The sequence below is a fragment of the Panthera onca genome, chromosome C1, assembly GCF_046562875.1.
Source record: "Panthera onca isolate mPanOnc1 chromosome C1, mPanOnc1 haplotype 2, whole genome shotgun sequence".
Classification (NCBI taxonomy): domain Eukaryota; kingdom Metazoa; phylum Chordata; class Mammalia; order Carnivora; family Felidae; genus Panthera; species Panthera onca.
Window position 1 is genome coordinate 177055192 of NC_138346.1, and position 19360 is coordinate 177074551.

The window sequence follows — 19360 nt, forward strand, 5'->3', positions numbered from 1 at the left end:
TGTAGCACATTGCACTGTATGTATAAATTTACAGACAAAGAAAATGCAGGCTTATTCAAAGTCGCGGAAAAGGATTTATCAGTGTAAGGAGAGGACCTTTAGGTTGATGATCTCCAGATCCAGAGAGCCCTGTGTCAACGTGGGTCATTGGCAAGTTGCATATTTGGAGTATATTACTCTGTGTGCAGAGACAGTCCAGAGAACAGTTTTATATTATGTGCTCAGCTGTTTGTAATAGCATAATAAGTGGTCCAGCGGTTGGTTGCTAGGTTGTTTTTTCCCAGAAAACTACGAGCACAGAGGTACCCTACGTTCTGTTGTTCAATGTTTATAGAAAAATGTATGTGTTAAGTTCCCTTTACAGTTAAGAGCTATTAAAAAGGTTCTTGTCCCCATCAAAAAAGCATACTTTAAAAAAAATTTTTTTTAATGTTTATTTATTCTTGGAGGGGGGGGGAGAGAGAGAGAGAGAGAGAGAGAGAGAGAGAGAGAGAGAGAGAGAGAGAGAGACTGAGCATGAGCAGGGGAGGGGCAGAGAAAGGGAGACACAGAATCTGAAGCAAGCTCCAGGCTCTGAGCTGTCAGCACAGAGCCCGACGCGGGGCTCTAACTCACAAACCCTGAGATCATGACCTGAGCTGAAGTCAGACACCCAACTGACTGAGCCACCCAGGCACCCCCCCCCTTTTTTTTTTTTTTAAATCAGAAGAGCTAAGGACTCTGTGTGCCTTTGATTTGGCTACGAGAAAACTCAGTGGTATTTTATATAATTGCCATTGCTTTCCTTAGCTGTGTTTCCGGGTATGATGACTATTTTTCTACCCTCTTCCCTTGGCTTTTCTTACAAGCCACCTCAAATGTTTTATTAGAAGGAAGGTATGAGTAATAAGCAATTGTACGAATGAGGCGCACAAAAGGGACTCTGTTGTCGTGTCTGCCTTCTTCACCTGTTACCTTCAGGCCAGCCTGGATTCTTTACCATGTGTTCAAGCAGGGAAGGAAATCTAGGTCTGGCCATAGCGCATAGTTACGTTTAAACCTTGAGCACAGCTTCCCCACAAAGGGCTGCCTGTCTTTCCCCTCTTCTGCAAGGTAGGTTGAATTCCCTTTTCAGATTAAAAACTGAACAGTGAGATGGCAACAGAAGGAGTGGTGCTGAATTTTATTTTATAGTCGTATGAAGCTTCTTGAGTGCTAATCTCTGCTTCATCTTGCTTTATAATTTAGGTATAGGAGGAATATACAGGCAGGCAAAAAATTCTTGCAAAAAAAGTAGTAACTCATTGGTTTATATAAAGTCGGTGTTATGATTATTGCTCATTGGAGCAAATCGTGCGATTAATTGGTATTTAGAAAATCTGGAACTGAGGTTTTTCTCTGCAGCTAGAGAAGTTTGGGCTCTTTCAGGCTGCTCTTGTTAAGGGATTCTCAGTGTGACGAAGATGGCATTTTTATTGCATAGCATTTTCCCTCTAAAGGGAAATCTTTGGAAAACATGAAACCAGCATACCAATTTGCCATTATTTTATTAAGTGAAACCCTTTGATTTCTCATTCCCCATTCTGGGAAGTTATTCCTGCATTAGATTTCCCCAAGGACTAGAAGCCTGAGGCGTGGAGAAATCCACTGATGATTATCTTAGTTTCATCTGTGCACCTTTTCCCGCCTTGTTAATGAATCTGAGATGCTGTCTGAGTGTAACATGCACAATTGTTGTGTATTTTATGTTTTATATTTAAGAGAAGCAGTGCCAAAGTAAATAGCATTACAGTGCCTTATCACTTAGAGCTATTTTAGATTGGCTTAAATAATTTTAAAAACTGAATATTACTTTTATACATATCAAAAAGGAAAACGTAAGCAAAGTCTATAAAATATTTCTAAAATTGTTTCCACATTCGTAGTCCTGTTGCCATCTGGTCAACAGGTGGGAAGATGCAGTTCTGACATATAAAAAATCTGACAAGAATGTGTGTGTTCAAATCACGAAATATAGCATCCATTGCTTAGATTCCAAGAATATCAGTTAGTATTGGCGGCCACGATATATCTAATAACAGTACTGCACTATGTATAAGATACCTTTTCACATTTGTTTTATCTTTTGACATTGAGCACATCTGTGTGAAGTGGGTAAGAATTTGCCTCTTTACATGAAAGAAACCGAGCCTTGGGAACTCAGGTAAATTTGTCCAAGATCAGACAGCTAGAAAACAGTGGTAGCTCCAGGATTTGGTCTCATGTTCTCACTTGCTCTACACCACTTGACCTCCCCCCAGTAATAATGAAAAGTAGAGAAACAAATGCAAATTTTCTTTTAAACAAACTGCTTCCATGTAAGGGAATTAACATGCAAAAACAAAACTCAGTGTTGACTCTGAAATAAAGGAACGAGCAGACGGGCTACAGGCTTTCCTTAAAGCAAGACATCTGCATAAGAGTAATATTATGGTAATAATCTCTTGATTATTCAAGATTGAACTGGTAAACAATAGACTTTTTCTTTTCAAGTGCGACTCTATAAAGTGCCCTTTGTTTTTGTAGCTCCTAACATCAAGTGCTGTTCACAAGTGGGGTACTGAAATTCACGAAGGAATCTACAACATGTTGATGCTATTAATAGAACTGGTTGCAGAGAGAATTAAACAAGATCCGATTCCCACAGGTCTCCTGGGTGTGCTTACGATGGTACAGTATCTCTAAAATGAAGCACTTTGTGTTTTGCTTTTATTTAAAATACCTTCTGTCTGTCCTCTGACTTGTAATTAATGATGAGTGATAACTAATATAGTTAAAGATCTTAATTTAGCTGTTAGGGACCTTGCTTTTTATTTTAAACACAGAGCAGCCATTCATTCTGTGTTTTCAGTTTTAACGAAATACCTTTCTAATTTTAATAGCTTTTTCAGCTCTTAGAACGATTAAATAGCTTTCCCTCATGTCTTCCTGATTATTCACATAAATGCTTTCACATGGGGTGTTCTTGCGGTTTGGTTTCTGGCCTTTTTCCCTGACTGGTCACAGTAGCTGTGTGAAGAAGGGGACTTTACTGCCCTGCGGCCCACCTGTCCCTGTGGCAGCTCCAGGGCCCCTGGTGCACGGGCCTCACCTGGCCCGAATCCTGGTCTCCCTCCCAGCGAGCCCTGAACCGGATAGGAGAGCCCTGCTTCAGGCATTCACTCCTCTGCACCGGCTAAGGAGTATGCGCTGTAGGGATATTTGAAAGATTCCGCTAATGGAGGAGTCCAAGGCTATATTTTTCTTCTTTTCTCCTGCTAATATTGTTGCTATAGAAATAGGTAATAATAATGCTTCTCTGTTCTCTTTGAATCTAGGCTTTCAATCCCGATAATGAGTACCATTTTAAAAACAGAATGAAAACATCTCAAAGGAATTGGACAGAAGTGTTTGGGGAGGGAAATATGTTTGCTGTTTCACCTGTGTCTACTTTCCAAAAGGTAAATATAGTCTAGTTTTGTCATTTTATAGAGAAATATATTGAAAAAGTTTTTCTGTGCTATAAAAATTTACGTGGAAAGATTAAAACAGTCTGTGAAAAATGACAGTTATTCCATATGGCTCATAAAATCGCTTAACTTTTTTTCAGATATTGCATAATTTTCCATAGCTGTTAACTAACATCATAAAGAATTTTATAGATTCGAAATGATGTTTAGTGAAATGTGGAATGACCGCATGACATCAATGCCCTATTTATTGAATTGTCAGAACCCCAGTTTAATGGGTGTCCCAGTTTCTTATAGATGTTTGAGAGGCTAGAGCATTTGAAATCGTTATAGATGTTTGAGAATCCAGAGCATTTGAAATCGTTTGAAATGACTAATTAAGCCTAGAAAAAATAATTTAGAAGTTAGTTTCGTGCATCATTTTCTTTTAAGCTCCATAAGCATTAAAGCTTTTGTTTTCTTTCAAGCCAAGAACCAATATCTTCATTTTATATTTAAAGGTCTACAATGTGCCAGTGACATGATACCCACAAAGAGTACATAATTTAAACAATCTGTTGACTGAACTCTGGCTTTCGAGAAACAGTGGAAAGCGGTAAATTTGGTAGATAGAAAACTTGTCCATTGCTTTAGTGGAAGCAGAGGTTTAGCTCAGCCGTCTTATAAAGAGTGCTAAGGCGTGGTTCCTAGCTTACAGCATAGTGGAGGAGATGGGAAAACAACATATTACAGGACCATAGGCAGTAGGTGCACTTGTAATAATATGGCCTGCACGAGGGAGTGGTCCCGTCTCGCAGAGCCAGGCAGTCCCCAGAGAGGAGGAGGAGGAGGTTGACAGCCGCGCACAGAGGGCAGTGAGGAGACACTGCAGCATTTGACCCCCACAAAAACTGTGTGAGTTAGGTACTACTTTTAACCCCATTTCATGGATGAGAAACTGAGGCACATAGAGGTTGAGTCCTTGTCCAAGTCTGCAAACCTAGTACTCATGGGAAGAACCCATGTAATCTAGCCTTCTAGTCTGCATTCTTTAGCTACGCGCAGTCTTACTTCCCGAAGTATGAAAATCTGATCCTCAGTTTTGTTGTGAAGATTAAAGGGCAAGTATACAAAACACTAAGCACGGCGCTCCCCTGTAGCAAGTGCCCAGCAGAAGGTCATTCTCTTCCCCTCAGCTTAACATGCGTGACATCTGGGGCCCAGAAAGGTCCAGTCTGTTCATATCCTCCCGTTATTGCAAAGGAGTTTCTCTCCTGCAGAGGCCCTTGCTCATCCCCTTTCCTCTTGCCTTCTGAGGCATTTTCCTCCTGTTTTCTATCCTTTGTTTGGCATCCTCAGTCTTTTCCTCTCTGTTGGATCACTCCTGTTGTATACAATGTGCTCTAGTATTTTCCATCTTTTTTTTTTTTTTTTTTAAGTTGAGAAATGCAGACTCTGTGTGTGGGTGTGTGTGTGAGAGAGAGAGAGAGAGAGAGAGAGAGAGCGAGAGAGCGTGCGTGCATGCAGGGGAAGGGGAGGGGCAGAGAGAGAGAAAGAGAGAATCCCAAGCAGGCTCCACGCTCAGCGCAGAGTCTGATGCAGGGCTCGATCTCAGGACCCTTGGGATCATGATCTGAGCCAAAATCAGTAGTTGGATGCTTAACCAACTGAGCCACCCTGGTGCCCCATAGTATTTCCTGTCTTTAAAAATTCTGCCTTTGATCCCACATCCCTGTCTAGCTTCAGCACGGTTCTTCGTCTCCTCCATACCTTTACCAGAGAAGATTCCACGTTCTCCTTTCCCAGTTATTTTACTGGTTTTCCAAAACTTTAACTTAATTAAACAAAACCAAAATTTCATTAATATCTTTGTGTTCCTCTGAGCAGTACCTAGACCTTGGAATGTTTCGTGTGCTCACTTCCCACCTGATTGACTTAGTCTCTGAGAGTTCCTCTAGCGTGCGGCATCTTAGTCTTTTCCCGCCTTGCTTTATGCTCAACTAGGTATCAGCATTGTTATTTTATACGGTGTTTTGACTTGGCCACATTTAGGCGTTCTCTCTTTGTGTACTATTCCTTCTCTATCTCTTCCGTTGGGATAATTTTTCTTCTGCCTGCCTACTAATATGTCCTTTAGTAAGTGTCCATTGGTGATTACGTCTTTGTTTTTGATGGCCTAAACTTAACGTTAATCCCCATGCCTTAAAGAATGTTTTCCCTGGGTTTTAAATTCTAGATTGACTGTTACACTTTCAGAATATCAGAGATACCCTGTCAGTGTCTCCTGGCTTTGATTATTGCTGTTGACAAGTTGCTGTTTGATCTGTTGTTCCTTTGTAAGAAATCCACCTCTCCCCCCATGGCTGCTTTTGGAGATCTCCTGTTTCGCTTTGATGTTTGGCAGTTTGACTCTCCTGTGACTGACTGTGGTATTCATATTATTTTGCATCAGAAACATTGGGCGTCTGCATCTAAGGATTAATATCTTGTATCAATTTTGGAAAATTCTCAGCCACTATCTTCTTAAATATGTCCATAATGCCTCTCCTCCATTAATCAGTCTCTCCTTCAGAACTTCAATTGGATACATGTTAAGCCGTCCCTCCTGTCCTCCATGTCCCTTAACCTCTGCTCTGTTTCCCATCTTTCTGTGTCCTTGTGCTCTGACAGGGTGTGATCATTTTTTTCAGCTCTGCTCTAGTTCACTAATTTTGTTTCTGCTTGTGTCAGTTACGCTGTTTACCCTGTTCATTAAAAGTCTTCAGTTTTGTTACTTTCCTTCATTTATGTAAATTCTATTTGGTTCTCATTTGTTTTGTCATTTTTTACCATCTCATGTTCTAAACACATATTTTCGTTCTCCTGTGTGTTTGTCTTGTGTCTGATATCTACAAGTCTGATTCAGCTGGCTCTGGCTAACTTTAACTTGTTTTGTATCTGTATGTATATACACAGAAAAAAAATTTACACTTGTTTGTTTTTCTGTGAAGTCCTGTTTCTTGGAATTTAATCTGGGAGGATGGTTTGAGGCCTGGAGTGAGGGAAAGTTCCTTTCTTTCCAAGGAGGATTTACTTACTTCTTCCAGGTGCCTGGAACCACTACAGTCTGGGGCCACTCTAGAATAAATTCTCAGCTTATGGTATTTCAGACCGTGAAATCAGCGTGAATTTGAGAAGTGAAGCCGTGTGAGGGCAGTTCAGTGGCCACAGATTCTTAGAGAATTTTTTTTCTCCCCTGCATCCAGTACCAGAGTCCACGTAGGCAGGCTTCCCTGTTGCTCTCCCTTTCTCCAGGTAAGTTCTTTCAGCTCACCTTACCCTGAGGCTGTAGCCCTTTGAGCTCCAGTTTTAAGTGACTACCTCCTCTTAGTCTCCCAGCCCCCACCTTGGCTTTGGGTCCTGTTTCTCAGGCACCGTAGGGCTGTGAAAATGGAGGCAGGAGGTCACCAGGGTTCCACAGACGCCTGCACGGTGAAGGCTAGCCTGAGTCTGTTTACCCCACACAATTTCTGCTTTCTCTTTGTTTTCAGCCTCTGAGCACTTTGTGCCAACTCAGCTATGTGTGTTTAAAGATTTTTTTTAAATGTTTTCATCTGTCAGAGAGGTGTTTAGGGCAACTAGACAAAAGTCTCCATTAACTCTTCAGAGTGTGCCAGTCTGCCTTCTTTTTCTGCCGCACCACTGAAACCACCCTCGGTAAGGCACCAGCACCTTCTAAGTTTCCAGAACCCAAGGAAACGTCTCTTAACACCACCCACAGCAGTGGTTGGTCACCATCAGTTTGTCCCTCTCCGAAATCGGTTCGTCTGGCAGTCTCTTGTTACCTCCTACGTCACTTTGCCTTTCTTGATTCCTTGCTTTCTGTCCAGCTTTAATCCAGAGCCGCCCTCTCTTTGTTCAGTATTCTTTCCCCCAAGAACTGTCTTTCCTTCTCACGGAAGCAAATGCAGTCTTTGTGCTGATGGCCCTTCGGTTTGTATCCCTGTGGCCCAAACCTCTCCTCTGAGCACACCATACTTGACGAGCCAACCATTCCTTTTGGTCGCCACACAGATGTCTCCAACTTAGTGTGCTTGAAATGGAACTTCCTTTTGTCTCGCCAGCCTTCCTTCTTCTCCCTCTCTGTAAACCACATCGCCATCTACCTAGGTGCTCAAGCCAAAAGCATAGGAGTCGGCCACGATTTGTCCCTTTTCTTACGACCCATAAGCAACCATAAACATGTCCTTTGAATTCATATCAAAGGTGTCTTCAGTTGCCTTCTCTCTGCCTCCACTGCTGCCATCCTGCCCCCCGACACCATCCCGTCTAATCTAGTTACCACATTAGTCTTCCAGCTACTATCTCTCCCTCCACTCTCGTTTATCTGGCCCATTCCATCCTCCACACAACTGCAAGACTGGTCATCGTAAAGCATGAAATGCATCGCTTCTGGCTTAAGCACTTTGTTGCTTTCCTTCCAGTCGCAGCCTGCAAGTTTCTGCATGGTGTGCACTCTGCCCCTCTCCACAGCTCTACCTGTGCTGCTCCTCCCGACTTGCTGTGTCCCCGCGGGGTAGTGGGGGAGGTCCCCCAGTTACTCTTGAGTGCCGTCCCCAAACAGGACCTTTGCCATTTCGGCCTCTCTGCCTGGACTGTTTGAGTGGCTAAACCGGTCTCATCCTGTAGGATCCAGCTTGAAGACCACCTCTTCAGAGAGGGTTTCCACGACCACCACTCTGAGCAAAGGAGGCTCCTTCTGTCTCTCATTTGAAGACCTTTTTGTGGTTTTTCCTTTCGTGGGACTTAGCACAGTGTGAATCCTGTTAGGTGTGTGTGGGTTTGCTTGTTTCTGTTGAAGCTGCTCCAGTATGAGCTCCGTGAAAGCAGGTACCACATCTCTTCATAGTCACTGTTCCCCAAATATTATTCAGCCCCCAGAGCAGTGAATGCTTAGAAAAAGAAAGGAAGGAAGAAAAGAGGAGAAAAGAAAGCACTTGCTCCAGGGCACCAATTAGTGGGACAACAGGGGCTAAAATTTAACCTTTTTATTCCTGATTTGCTCCTCTTTAGTAATAATTCTGGATTTCTAAAATGTAATTTTCTTAGAGAATTTGACTCAAGTTATCCTGTACCTTGGAGAGCTTAAACAACTGACGTCAGCTACCCAGAAATGCAAGAATGCTCCATACTGTAGCAGTGACATCCAAGTACAGACGTGCAGACTCCTAAAATTATATACAAATGTCAGAGACTCACATTAAGAAACATGTAGAAAAGCCTTTTGAAATATTTTTCAAATCTTAATATTTTCTTCTCCCAACTCTTCACTTAGGTTAAAAAGAAATCTATGGTAGGGGCGCCTGGGAGGCTCAGTCAGTTGAGTGTCTGACTTCAGCTCAAGTCATGATCTCACAGTCTGTGGGTTCGAGCCCCACATCAGGCTCTGTGCTGACAGCTCAGAGCCTGGAGTCTGCTTTGGATTCTGTGTCTCCCTCCCTCTCTGCCCCTCCCCTGCTCATGCTCTGTCTCTGTCTGTCTCAAAAATTAAAAAAAAAAAAAACAAAAAAACATCTGTGGGCTCATGGGGAAGTTCTCATATTGCCAACTCAATTTCTATTTTCTTTCCTCATAGGAGCCTCATGGATGGGTTGTGGATTTGGTAAATAAGGTATATAACTTTTGTTAATATAGTCGTATTTTCCTTCTTTTAATGAAATTGCTTAGAGTTTGGTATTTTAGGTAAATGACAGCTAGAAAGAACAATAAGAATTTTTTTCAGTTCCTCCTCTTCTTTATCATATGCTGTTTATACAGATGAGCACCAGCGTCAGGATTTAGCACATCTCCTGCAGTGTATCACAGGAGCAATAGAATTATCTTTGTGATGGCTTTCTCTAGATCAGTATTACAGAGCACGTTGGCAGAGTAGAACGGTAGCCTTTGTTTCTTGTTTAAATTATTAACGTACAGCATTTTAAAATTAATTTGTGCCCTTTCTCTTCTCAGTTTGGAGAATTAGGCGGATTTGCAGCAATCCAAGCCAAGCTTCATTCGGAAGATATAGAACTTGGGGTAAGTTAAACCAGTATGTGTGCCCACAGCAGAAGTTCGCTTTATTCGGGCTGGTATGTTACCCAGGAGACGTGGTCTGGACACAGTCAATGAAACGTTACAGTGTTAAGTTATCTCTGCAGGAGCAGTTTCAGTGGCTCTGATAAAGGAATGTTTGCTCCTAATCATAACCAAATTTCAGTGTAGGGTATTTGCTTTCCCCCTCCCCCCCCCATTTCCCTTTGCTTTTGGCATTTGCCTCCTAATTTGTGATGGTTGTGTGAAATCATCTTGCTTTTTAAGGACAGTTGCTGTATGTGGCAAAGATATGTGTACATACAGTGTTATGACTCGGTTACATCAGAAAGTCTTCCCTGGTGCCAGGCACAATAAAATATTTCATTTTAAGGTTGGTAGGAAGTTTTTTGGTATTATAGGACTCCTAGATAACACAGGGCTGTCACAGGAGCTTAGAATCCTCCCTCAGAATCAGTACATCCTCTTTTTACATGGGACTTCATTTTCTCAAAGACATTTAACCTTATGGTGAGGGGAATAACTTAATCTTTTATTTTTCACAGAAGGCTGACTTGTTTGTAACTAGGAGCATTTTATTCTGTCTTCTGGTTGATTGTTCACTTAACTGCTCGTTACGTACTTGGCCACATGTAGGACACTGTGCTAGCTACCGTGATGTACTGAGAACAGAAGGTGATGGGGTAAAGTCATCCGTTGCCCCTAAGTGACGTAGGATTGTGCTTAGAGCAGTGCTTGCTCCTGTGGAACCTCGACTAATCAGCTAACTCGCTTGGTCCGTCTTTGGGCGAGGGAAGTAACATCCAGGAGAGAGTCTGATGGTATGCTTGGTAATAAACTGACCCTTTCTTGCCACCCACTGTTTATCCTGAAAGATTAAGTGTCTGCCAAGCCTTCTGCTGACACTGACCAGGGAGTGTCTTCTCCCTTCCCTGAATGTTAACTAGGCTGTTTGGCCGTCATTTTGATCCCCATTGAGTGGACCAAGCATGTTAGAAGTGACTACTGATCTGGAAAATAATGGGTAATGATTTAAGAAGCAAAACCGTTTATGGGGCGCCTGGGTGGCTCAGTCGGTTGAGCATCCGACTTCGGCTCAGGTCATGATCTCACAGTCTGTGAGCTGGAGCCCCGTGTCGGGCTCTGTGCTGACAGCTCAGAGCCCGGAGCCTGCTTCAGATTCTGTGTCCCCCTCTCTCTCCGCCCCACCCCTGCTTGTGCTCTGTCTCTTTCTGTCTTTCAGAAATGAATAAACATAAAAAAAATTTTTTTTTAAAACAAAACCATTTAAAACCAAAAACCTTTTCAGATACAGGGTTTTATCCAATTTACTTATTTCTCAAAAACTGGCTGTATAGGTCATTGGTCATATTAGAGATTAGCTTCGGGGTGCCTGAGTGGCTCAGTCAGTTAATCATCCGACTCTTGATTTTGGCTGAGGTCACATTCTCACCGTTTGTGGGTTCGAGCCATGCATCAGGCTACGTGCTAATAGTGCAGAGCCTGCATGAGATTTTCTCTCTCTGCCTCTCCTCACCGTGTGCATGCATGTTTTCTCTCTCTCTTTTTCTCTCTCTCTCAAAATAAATAAACTTTTTTAAAAAAGAAATTGCTTCATATTTTTAAAATGTTAAAATACTAATTTCTGGCAGAGTTAATGTATTTAAAAAAAAAATACAGAGCAGTCCAAGTTTCTACCCTACTTGGAAGAAAATTGGCTTAAAAGTAGATACATAGGAATCTGGACTTACCCTCGTTATTATTAAATATCTTGAGGTTAAAGATTCCTCCAAGATTTTTCCCTTAGGTCAGACCATTTTTCAAACAACCGTGTTGTTTGCTGCAGTTGGTAGAGAATTATATTGCTTAGTTGTATTTGAGATGATGATGAAATTCAGGCATAGGAGAAAGAGATTCCAAAGATTAAGACTCTGATTTTATCAAACAAGGATTAAAATTTCACAATAAATGCCTGCTTCCTGAGCAGTTAAGGTGACTGTGTCCTAGAATAAATATAGGCCACTGAGTACAAGTAAATGCATTCATTTTACATTTACATTTATATTTTTATATTTTTGAATTTGAAAAATACTGTGAAAAAGCAACATTCACAATTGATCAGTTAAAAATACCTGCACGGGGACCCCCGAGTGGCTCAGTTGGTTGTGCATCCGACTTCACCTCAGGTCATGATCTCACGGTTCATGAGTTCAAGCCCCACATCAGGCTCTGCTCACGGCTCGGAGCCAGAAGCCTGCTTCAGATTCTTTGTCTCCCTCTCTCTCTGCCTCTTCCCCCGCTTGCTCTCACTTTTTCTGTCTCAAAAATAAATAAGCGTTAAAAAAATTTTTTTAAATTACCTGCACAAAGTAAGGAATGGAAGGTGCCTGTCCTCCATCCCCCCAAACCCCCACACCTCTACCTTCTTCCTAGGTAATAGCTACCCATTTAACTCATAGCATTTCTGACTTTTGCCTAAATTTATGTGGAATATACCTGTGCACGTTCTTTCCTGCTTTCTCTTTCTTTAAGGCTGAATTGTAATCAAGCTATATGTAGTAGCAAGTTTTCGTTTAACATTATATCACGGACATCTTTCCAGATCCGGCTGTCATTGATTTTAATGGCTGTAATGTGTTCCTGCAACTGTTGTACCATGATGCTGTCATTTATTCATGGGCACCATGTAAATATGTAAATTTGTCTTTATGTGCATATGGTACCATTTCGGAAGGACAAATTCCTGGAAAATGTGATTTTTAATATAATTCATAGTAATAAATATCTTTCCAAAAAAGAGATTTATTTGGACCAGTCTGTACTCCCATAAACTCGTTTCCTATTTCTCTCTTTAGTACTGAATATTTTCCATCTTTAATTTTTTCATTATAATGGACAAAAATAGTATTTTGTTATTTAATTTGCTGTACTCTCATTTCCTGTGAATTTGAGCATCTCATCATGTGATTATTGGCTGTTTACATTTCTTCTATAATTGACATCGTTATTTAGGTTTCTTTGGGGTTTTCTTGTTAACTTTCAGGAATTCTTTTTATGTTCAGCATATCAATGCCATGCCCATTTTATGTACCTGTAAATTTTTTCTCCCAGTCTTTTGCTTCTCTTTTTATTTTTATTGATAGTGTCTTTTGCTAACAGAAGCTTCCACATTTTATAAAAATTCCCCATTTTTTCTTTAATGGCTTTAAGAGTTTTCTAACTTGCTTAGGGAATATTCTCCCATCTCAAAGTTATAAAAATACCTGTTTTATTTTATACTTTTACAGTTTTATTTTTTATACTTGGTTCTTGAATTCATTTAGAATTTATTTTTATATATTACATAAGATAGAGATCCAGTTTAATTTTCTTCCAAATAGGTAACTGATTGTCATCAGAGCCTCTAATGGCTAATCCCTGATTTCTCTCCTATTTTGACGTATTGGCTCAGTCACATGTCACAGCCCCACGTGTACGCGGGTGTGTTCCTTTCGTTGGTTTGTTCGTTCGTTCTTTGCCCATTTCTATACTATTGCTGCACAGCTTTCCTTCCTGGTAGTACCAGTCTGCCCCACGTCCTTCTTCTCTCAGATCTCCTTGATTGCTCTCGTATTTCTGCCCTTTGAATATAATCAACATGCCAGGTTGTCCTGCAGAAATCCCCCAGAGATTGTGTTTGGAATTGTATTAAACGTATAGGTCCCTGTGTGGAGAATTGCAGTGCTGGTTCTTTCCGTTTGGCAACATGGCATCTGCTTGTTCACCTGGGCCTTCCCTTACGCGTTTCAGTAAAGTTTTATAATTTCCTCCACGGAAGACTTCGGTGGTTTGTTGAAGGCACATTTCACTCCTTCGCCTACTATCCCCTTCTTTTTCAAATAAAGACTGTTAGTATTCTACAATATAAGTTTTAAAAGTCTTTCATCCAGTCCTCCAAAGAGGTTTTATTGGCATTATTATGATTTAAGTTCTATTAAATTTCTGGAACAATGTAAATGGATTGACGTCTTGTTACCAGTTCTTCCCATCTGGGGGGTGTGGTTTGTCTGGTCATTCATTCGTGACTTGATCTAGTCACCATTTCAAATTGTCCCTGAAAGGGACGTGTATAATGCTGAAAGGAAACACACCCTCTCACACTGATGTCTGACCTTCACTGTCCTTGTTTTCAGGCGGTCTCAGCATTGGTGCAGCCCTTGGGGGTGTGTGCGGAGTACCTCAATTCCTCGGTGGTTCAGGTAAGACAGGCCACTTTACATTTGCTTCAGAAGGTGACCTAACACATACAGACAGTAATAATTACCTTTTTATCAGTTGGTCAGAATTGTGCCCTATTTCTTTTCCTTGTTCAGATTAGCTATTTTTCTAATAAAAATACTCTCAGAAAATAACGAAAAAATAACTCAAGGTAGAGGAGACTTCTAATATTTAAAAAGATGATTTACCTTTTCAGTTTATCATTTTATCAAATATTTTTCTAATAAAAATACTCTCAGAAAATAACGAAAAAATAAGGTAGAGGAGACTTCTTTTTTTTTTTTTTTTTTTTTTAATTTTTTTTTTCATCGTTTTTTATTTATTTTTGGGACAGAGAGAGACAGAGCATGAACGGGGGAGGGGCAGAGAGAGAGGGAGACACAGAATCGGAAACAGGCTCCAGGCTCCGAGCCATCAGCCCAGAGCCTGACTCGGGGCTCGAATTCACGGACCGCGAGATCGTGACCTGGCTGAAGTCAGACGCTTAACCGACTGCGCCACCCAGGTGCCCCGGTAGAGGAGACTTCTAATATTTAAAAAGATGATTTACCTTTTCAGTTTATCATTTTATCAAATAGAATTTATATATGATTGCATGTATTTTTGTTTCCTTATCTGTAAAATAGGCGACATATATCCCAACCCTTTTCCCAGGATTGTTTAAGGATTCAGAGCCATTATGTATTAAATGAGATCAGTGTTGAACAACCCACTGGGCTTCCTTGCTAGCTAAGTCACTGCTGAATAACAGCTTAACATCGCGTCTTGTCTGATCTCCTGTCCCTGCAGGTTGTAAGTCAACAGGCCATCAAAGAGTCAAAGCTGTGCATGTCAGTTTTCTAGTGCTTAAGGCCTATTATACTTTCTTGCTTCCTTTCCATCTCAGTTGACAGGTTTTACTGAATAAAGTGTCACTTTGAAATACCTTCATTTTTTATTTTCTTTGTAAATAGGTCTGTGAAACCTGTAACTTTCCCAGAGATTTTTTTTAAAATCCCTATAAATGGCTTTGAAAGCATAGAGTCCTTTGGGAGCAGTGTTTTTGTATGCACTGTTCCTTCTTGCTAATATCTCATTTTAACAAGGGAGATACGATTTTTTTAGTAGGTTCAGGAAATTTCTACCATTTCTAAGTGTTAAATGCTTTCTTTAAATGTCAGAGTAATCCTGCAAGATTTTTACATGAAATCAGATGGTGGGCTATTTATGTATTTCTTCATTCTGGATATTGAGCTCATTAGAAACATTTTATGTTCTTTCACCTTATTAAACATATAATCATTAATTTTATAGTTGAAACACTAAGATATAAGAGGCAAAATTATTTGACTTTTTAATAATTTAATAATAAGTACTAATAATTTAATAATTGGCTTTTTAATCATCAGGGCCAGGATTGGATTTTTAAATGCTCCCTACCCATGCATTGCCTTGTGGAAAGAGATTTAGCATAAATGTTCTAGCTTCTAATTAATATTAAATTCTTTAGAAATTCTAAGTTTTAGAGATGCCTGGGTGGCTCAGTTGGTTAAGCGTCCAACCTTGAGTCAGGTCATGATCTCACAGTTCATGGGTTCGAGCCTTACGTCAGGCTCTGTGCTGACAGCTCAGAGCCTGGAGCCTGCTTCGGATTCTGTGTCTCCCTCTCTCTCTCTGCCCCTCCCTCCCTCCCTCCCTCGTGTTCTGTCTCCCTCTGTGTCTCTCTCTCAAAAATGAATAAAGACTAAAAAAAATTAACAAAGAAATTCTAAGTTTTAGATAAATAAGCACAGCAGACTTCAAAAAGTAAAAAGTATTGAATTTCCAACCAAAGCATATTTGACTGCTTCAAATTAGCCAACCTTCAATTTACTCAGCAATATATTCATGCTCTGAATTTATTCTCATACCATGTTCACATCGTATTACCTGATGTAAATTAACAACGGTCTCTACCACTTGCCCCTTGTATGCTTTGGAAGACATATGTAACATCTGTGTTTTGGCCTTCTTGTCTATAAAATGGTGATCATGCCCTTTGAGCTGCAGTGAGAAGTCAGCCGGGGGGTGCCACTGACGAGAACAACACTGCTTGCCTCCTACCCTAGCAGCCCCCAGTCTTCCCTGGACAGGGGACGCAGGCGTAGAGGAAGAAATCCCAGTTGGATAATCGCCTGGTGTCATTTTAATTCTTTGCTAATGTCTTCTTGGCTTTGACAGCCATATGCTGTCTATCTTCTCTTGTCACCAGATAAGTTTTTAAAAATTATTTTACTTAGTTGGAAGTGAGCATTTAGACCTAGCTAGTATTTTCCTCCTCCTCATGTAATATTTAGAGTTAGTTATCTGATCATGCTACCATCCCGGAGCTATGTGTTGTAGGAGTCTCGTCTGTAGGCCTCATTTATATCAGCACACAAAAATAGTGCATATCACAGCATTTTTTTTTTCGTGGTCTGTGCTTATATGCAGTTGTTAAAATCAACCACCAAATATTTACTTTATTACAGAAATAATACCTACTCATGCTTCATGTTTTAAAAGTTAGTTTATGTGTCTTTGGTTGCTCTTTGAAAGGACCCTTCTGAGATAGTGATGACAGGGATTGCACCCATGTGGTATTAAAGGAGCTGGGGCATGGAGTCGGGTATGGGCCTACTTGGGATGGTAGGAGCTAGCTAGCTATGGGGCTCTGGGTACTAGAATTGAGATCCTTCCGTTGCACTCTGTCCTTTGTGAAGTGTGAATGAAGAAGTGTCTGCTCTCTAGCTCTGGGGCAGAATCCGGAGTCTTTATTAACCGCAGCATGTCTTTTCTGCAGCCGATGCTAGACCCAGTCATCCTCACTGCGATCCAGGATGTACGGAGCGTGGAGGAAAAGGACCTCAAAGATAAGGTAAATCCCGTCTCCAGACAGGTAGGCCCCAGAGCCTATTAGTCCTCAAAGCACAGCCAGGACTCGGGGCAGGGTTCACACACCATCGTTCTTTGGATTCTGGTCATATACAACTCACATCAAGTTCATTTTACATTTTCTAACCAAGAAATGCTTTTTGTAAAGCATCAGTATTCTGAAGCACCAGGTTGGCATTAAATCAATAGAGTGATTATAGGGTTCTCAGTAAGTGATACCATTCAGAATTTTACTAACGTGTTGATTTAGAGAGTATTCTAACAGGTATAGCATTGAAGAAGCTTTTAAATAATTCAGTACTACAAGCTTATCCAAAGTTGTTTAAAGTAATTTTAGCATTTAAGTTTAACAGTCTTTATTTTGTTGACCTTGAAATTCTCACAGGATCCTTCCCTTTGCTCACCTGTGTGCTAACTTTTGTTTAGAAGCAAACTAGTTAATTGACCATATGGAGTATGAGATACCACCAACCATTGCTGTTGAAAATGTCCCGTACTCCCGTGTCTGAATTGGGAGCAAAACGTTCTCATGGCTCCTTTTCTGTTTGTGTGTGCTTTGAATAAAAGAGATTGGTTAGCATCCCCGAGCTCTTGTCTGCCATCAAGTTACTCTGCATGCGCTTCCAGCCGGATTTGGTGACCGTGGTGGATGACCTTCGATTAGACATCCTACTGCGCATGCTGAAGTCGCCACATTTTAGCGCTAAAATGAATTCCCTCAAAGAAGTAAGTTTTGTATTTGTTTGTAGAAGACTTAAAGCACAGACGCTTTAAGTTCTGCCAGAACTTGCGGTCATTAATATCAGAATGTTGAGAAATGAAGCAGAATAATTTCTTGTAATCGTACAAAAAAGAGGTAACAGTGATTGTATATAAAATGGTATCTGTGTTCGTAATTGTTAACGCGATCTTCCTACATGTGTTACATTCAAAATTCATTCTCTGAAATATTTGGAAATATTTAGTGTTTTTGTGAAATTGCCCAGAGAGTACCCTTGTTGGCTCCATATTCTTTTTTTTTTTTTTTTAATTTTTTTATTTATTTTTGAGAAAGAGAGAGACAGAGCACGAGTGGGGGAAGGGCAGAGAGAGAGAGAGAGACACAATTCAAAGCAGGCTCCAGGCTCTGAGCTGTCAGTACAGAGCCCCATGTGGGGCTTGAACTCATGAACTACGAGATCATGACCTGAGCTGAAGTCAGATGCTCAACTGACTGAGCCAGCCACGTGCCCCGGCTCCACGTTCTTTTTAAAGAGACATCAGGAATAAGTAGTCTGTTAACTTATTACAGTAACTGGCCTTTGATACATTTTGGCTAATTATCAGACTACATTGCAACACTGTAAAAGTCACAGGGTATGTATACATATATATGAAGATTTTGATTGTGCATATTTGCGCTGGATTCTGTCACAATAATCCTGTCTTCTTAGGTAACCAAACTAATAGAAGATAGCACTTTATCCAAATCTGTGAAGAATGCTATAGATACAGACAGATTGTTAGATTGGCTGGTTGAAAACTCAGTTCTGTCCATTGCACTGGAAGGTAAGTTGCTTTTTAAAAACATATATTTCTTAACACGTAGTTGTAAGTGATGTATTTTTATATCAAAGAAAGGTGTGAAAATGTTGTTTTGACTGTATTAGCCTTTAAATCTGGTAGCGAGTTAATATTGCTTTGAATTAATAGAATCGTATTTAGAAAGTCAATGTTCACTGAATCTGTCTGCCTCTTGGGTGTTTCTTCCCTTAGGCAACATAGACCAAGCACAATACTGTGATCGTATAAAGGGGATTATTGAACTCTTGGGCAGTAAATTGTCTTTAGATGAACTTACTAAAATTTGGAAGATACAGGTAAGTTGATCAGAATTAATTTTGCCTTTTTCTGACATTTCTGTCAGAAGGAGAGGGAAGGAGAGTGGTGAACAAGCAGGGAAATGGGTCTTGTATCCTGCTTTAGTCAAAGCGGAGCTGCTCCAATCTGTTTTGCAGTTCAGGGCTTCTGCTAAGATTGTATATGTGAAAAAGGATTGCACTACTCAGAAGATGTAAAACTACCCAGCTAGTCTAGTCTTCTCATGTCTCAGATTGAAAAAAAATGAAAAGCTTTACCACAGGCCACACAGCGGTTAGGAATTATATGTCTTTTGTCTGTCAGTCTCCTGTTCTTTTCACTGTGTTTGCTTATCTATGTTCATGGATAGGTGTTTCCTGTTCAGTTCTGTTAAATGAGGATGAAAGTAACACTGAGTTTACAGACCTCAGCTTACCAGGACCCTCAGCAGCTGTGACAGAGTCAGCCACACCCTTCATTTTCTTTTTCCTTTGCTCTGTTAATATCCATTTGACTCATTTTCCTCCCACTTTTCTGGCACCCTCTTCAAGTCTCCTTTACTAACTTATTCTCTTCTACTTTGTAAATGTTAGTTTCTTTCAAGCCTTAGTCCTTAGCCCTTTCCTCAGTGTATAATTTTCCATTAAGCAGTTTCCTCCACTCCTGTGGCTTTGACTGCTTTTGGATGCTGCTGACTCTCAGAATTCTGTCCCTAATCCATACCTCTTCTTGGTCCTCCAGTGCAGTGTATGTAAATGTACATGTAACTCTTGTGCCTTCATGCATGCCATCTTGTAGGCGTCTCAAATCCAGTATGTCAGTACCTAGTCCTTTTTCGGTCTGTTTCAGTAATGGTG

At 40.7% G+C, this 19360-nt stretch overlaps 1 protein-coding gene across 3 annotated transcripts in view; it reads left to right on the forward strand.

Moving 5' to 3' along the window:
- The window catches only part of USP24 (ubiquitin specific peptidase 24), a 140428-nt gene that overhangs the window by 32473 nt on the left and 88595 nt on the right, over positions 1 to 19360 (forward strand). For all 3 annotated transcript variants that reach the window (XM_060624012.3, XM_078451879.2, XM_060624013.3), the window contains exons 4-12: positions 2545 to 2688; positions 3336 to 3458; positions 9061 to 9096; positions 9435 to 9500; positions 13688 to 13753; positions 16573 to 16647; positions 17232 to 17390; positions 18098 to 18212; positions 18420 to 18523. In XM_060624012.3, the coding sequence (XP_060479995.1) occupies positions 2545 to 2688; positions 3336 to 3458; positions 9061 to 9096; positions 9435 to 9500; positions 13688 to 13753; positions 16573 to 16647; positions 17232 to 17390; positions 18098 to 18212; positions 18420 to 18523 (888 nt within the window). The remainder of the gene's footprint in view (positions 1 to 2544; positions 2689 to 3335; positions 3459 to 9060; positions 9097 to 9434; positions 9501 to 13687; positions 13754 to 16572; positions 16648 to 17231; positions 17391 to 18097; positions 18213 to 18419; positions 18524 to 19360) is intronic.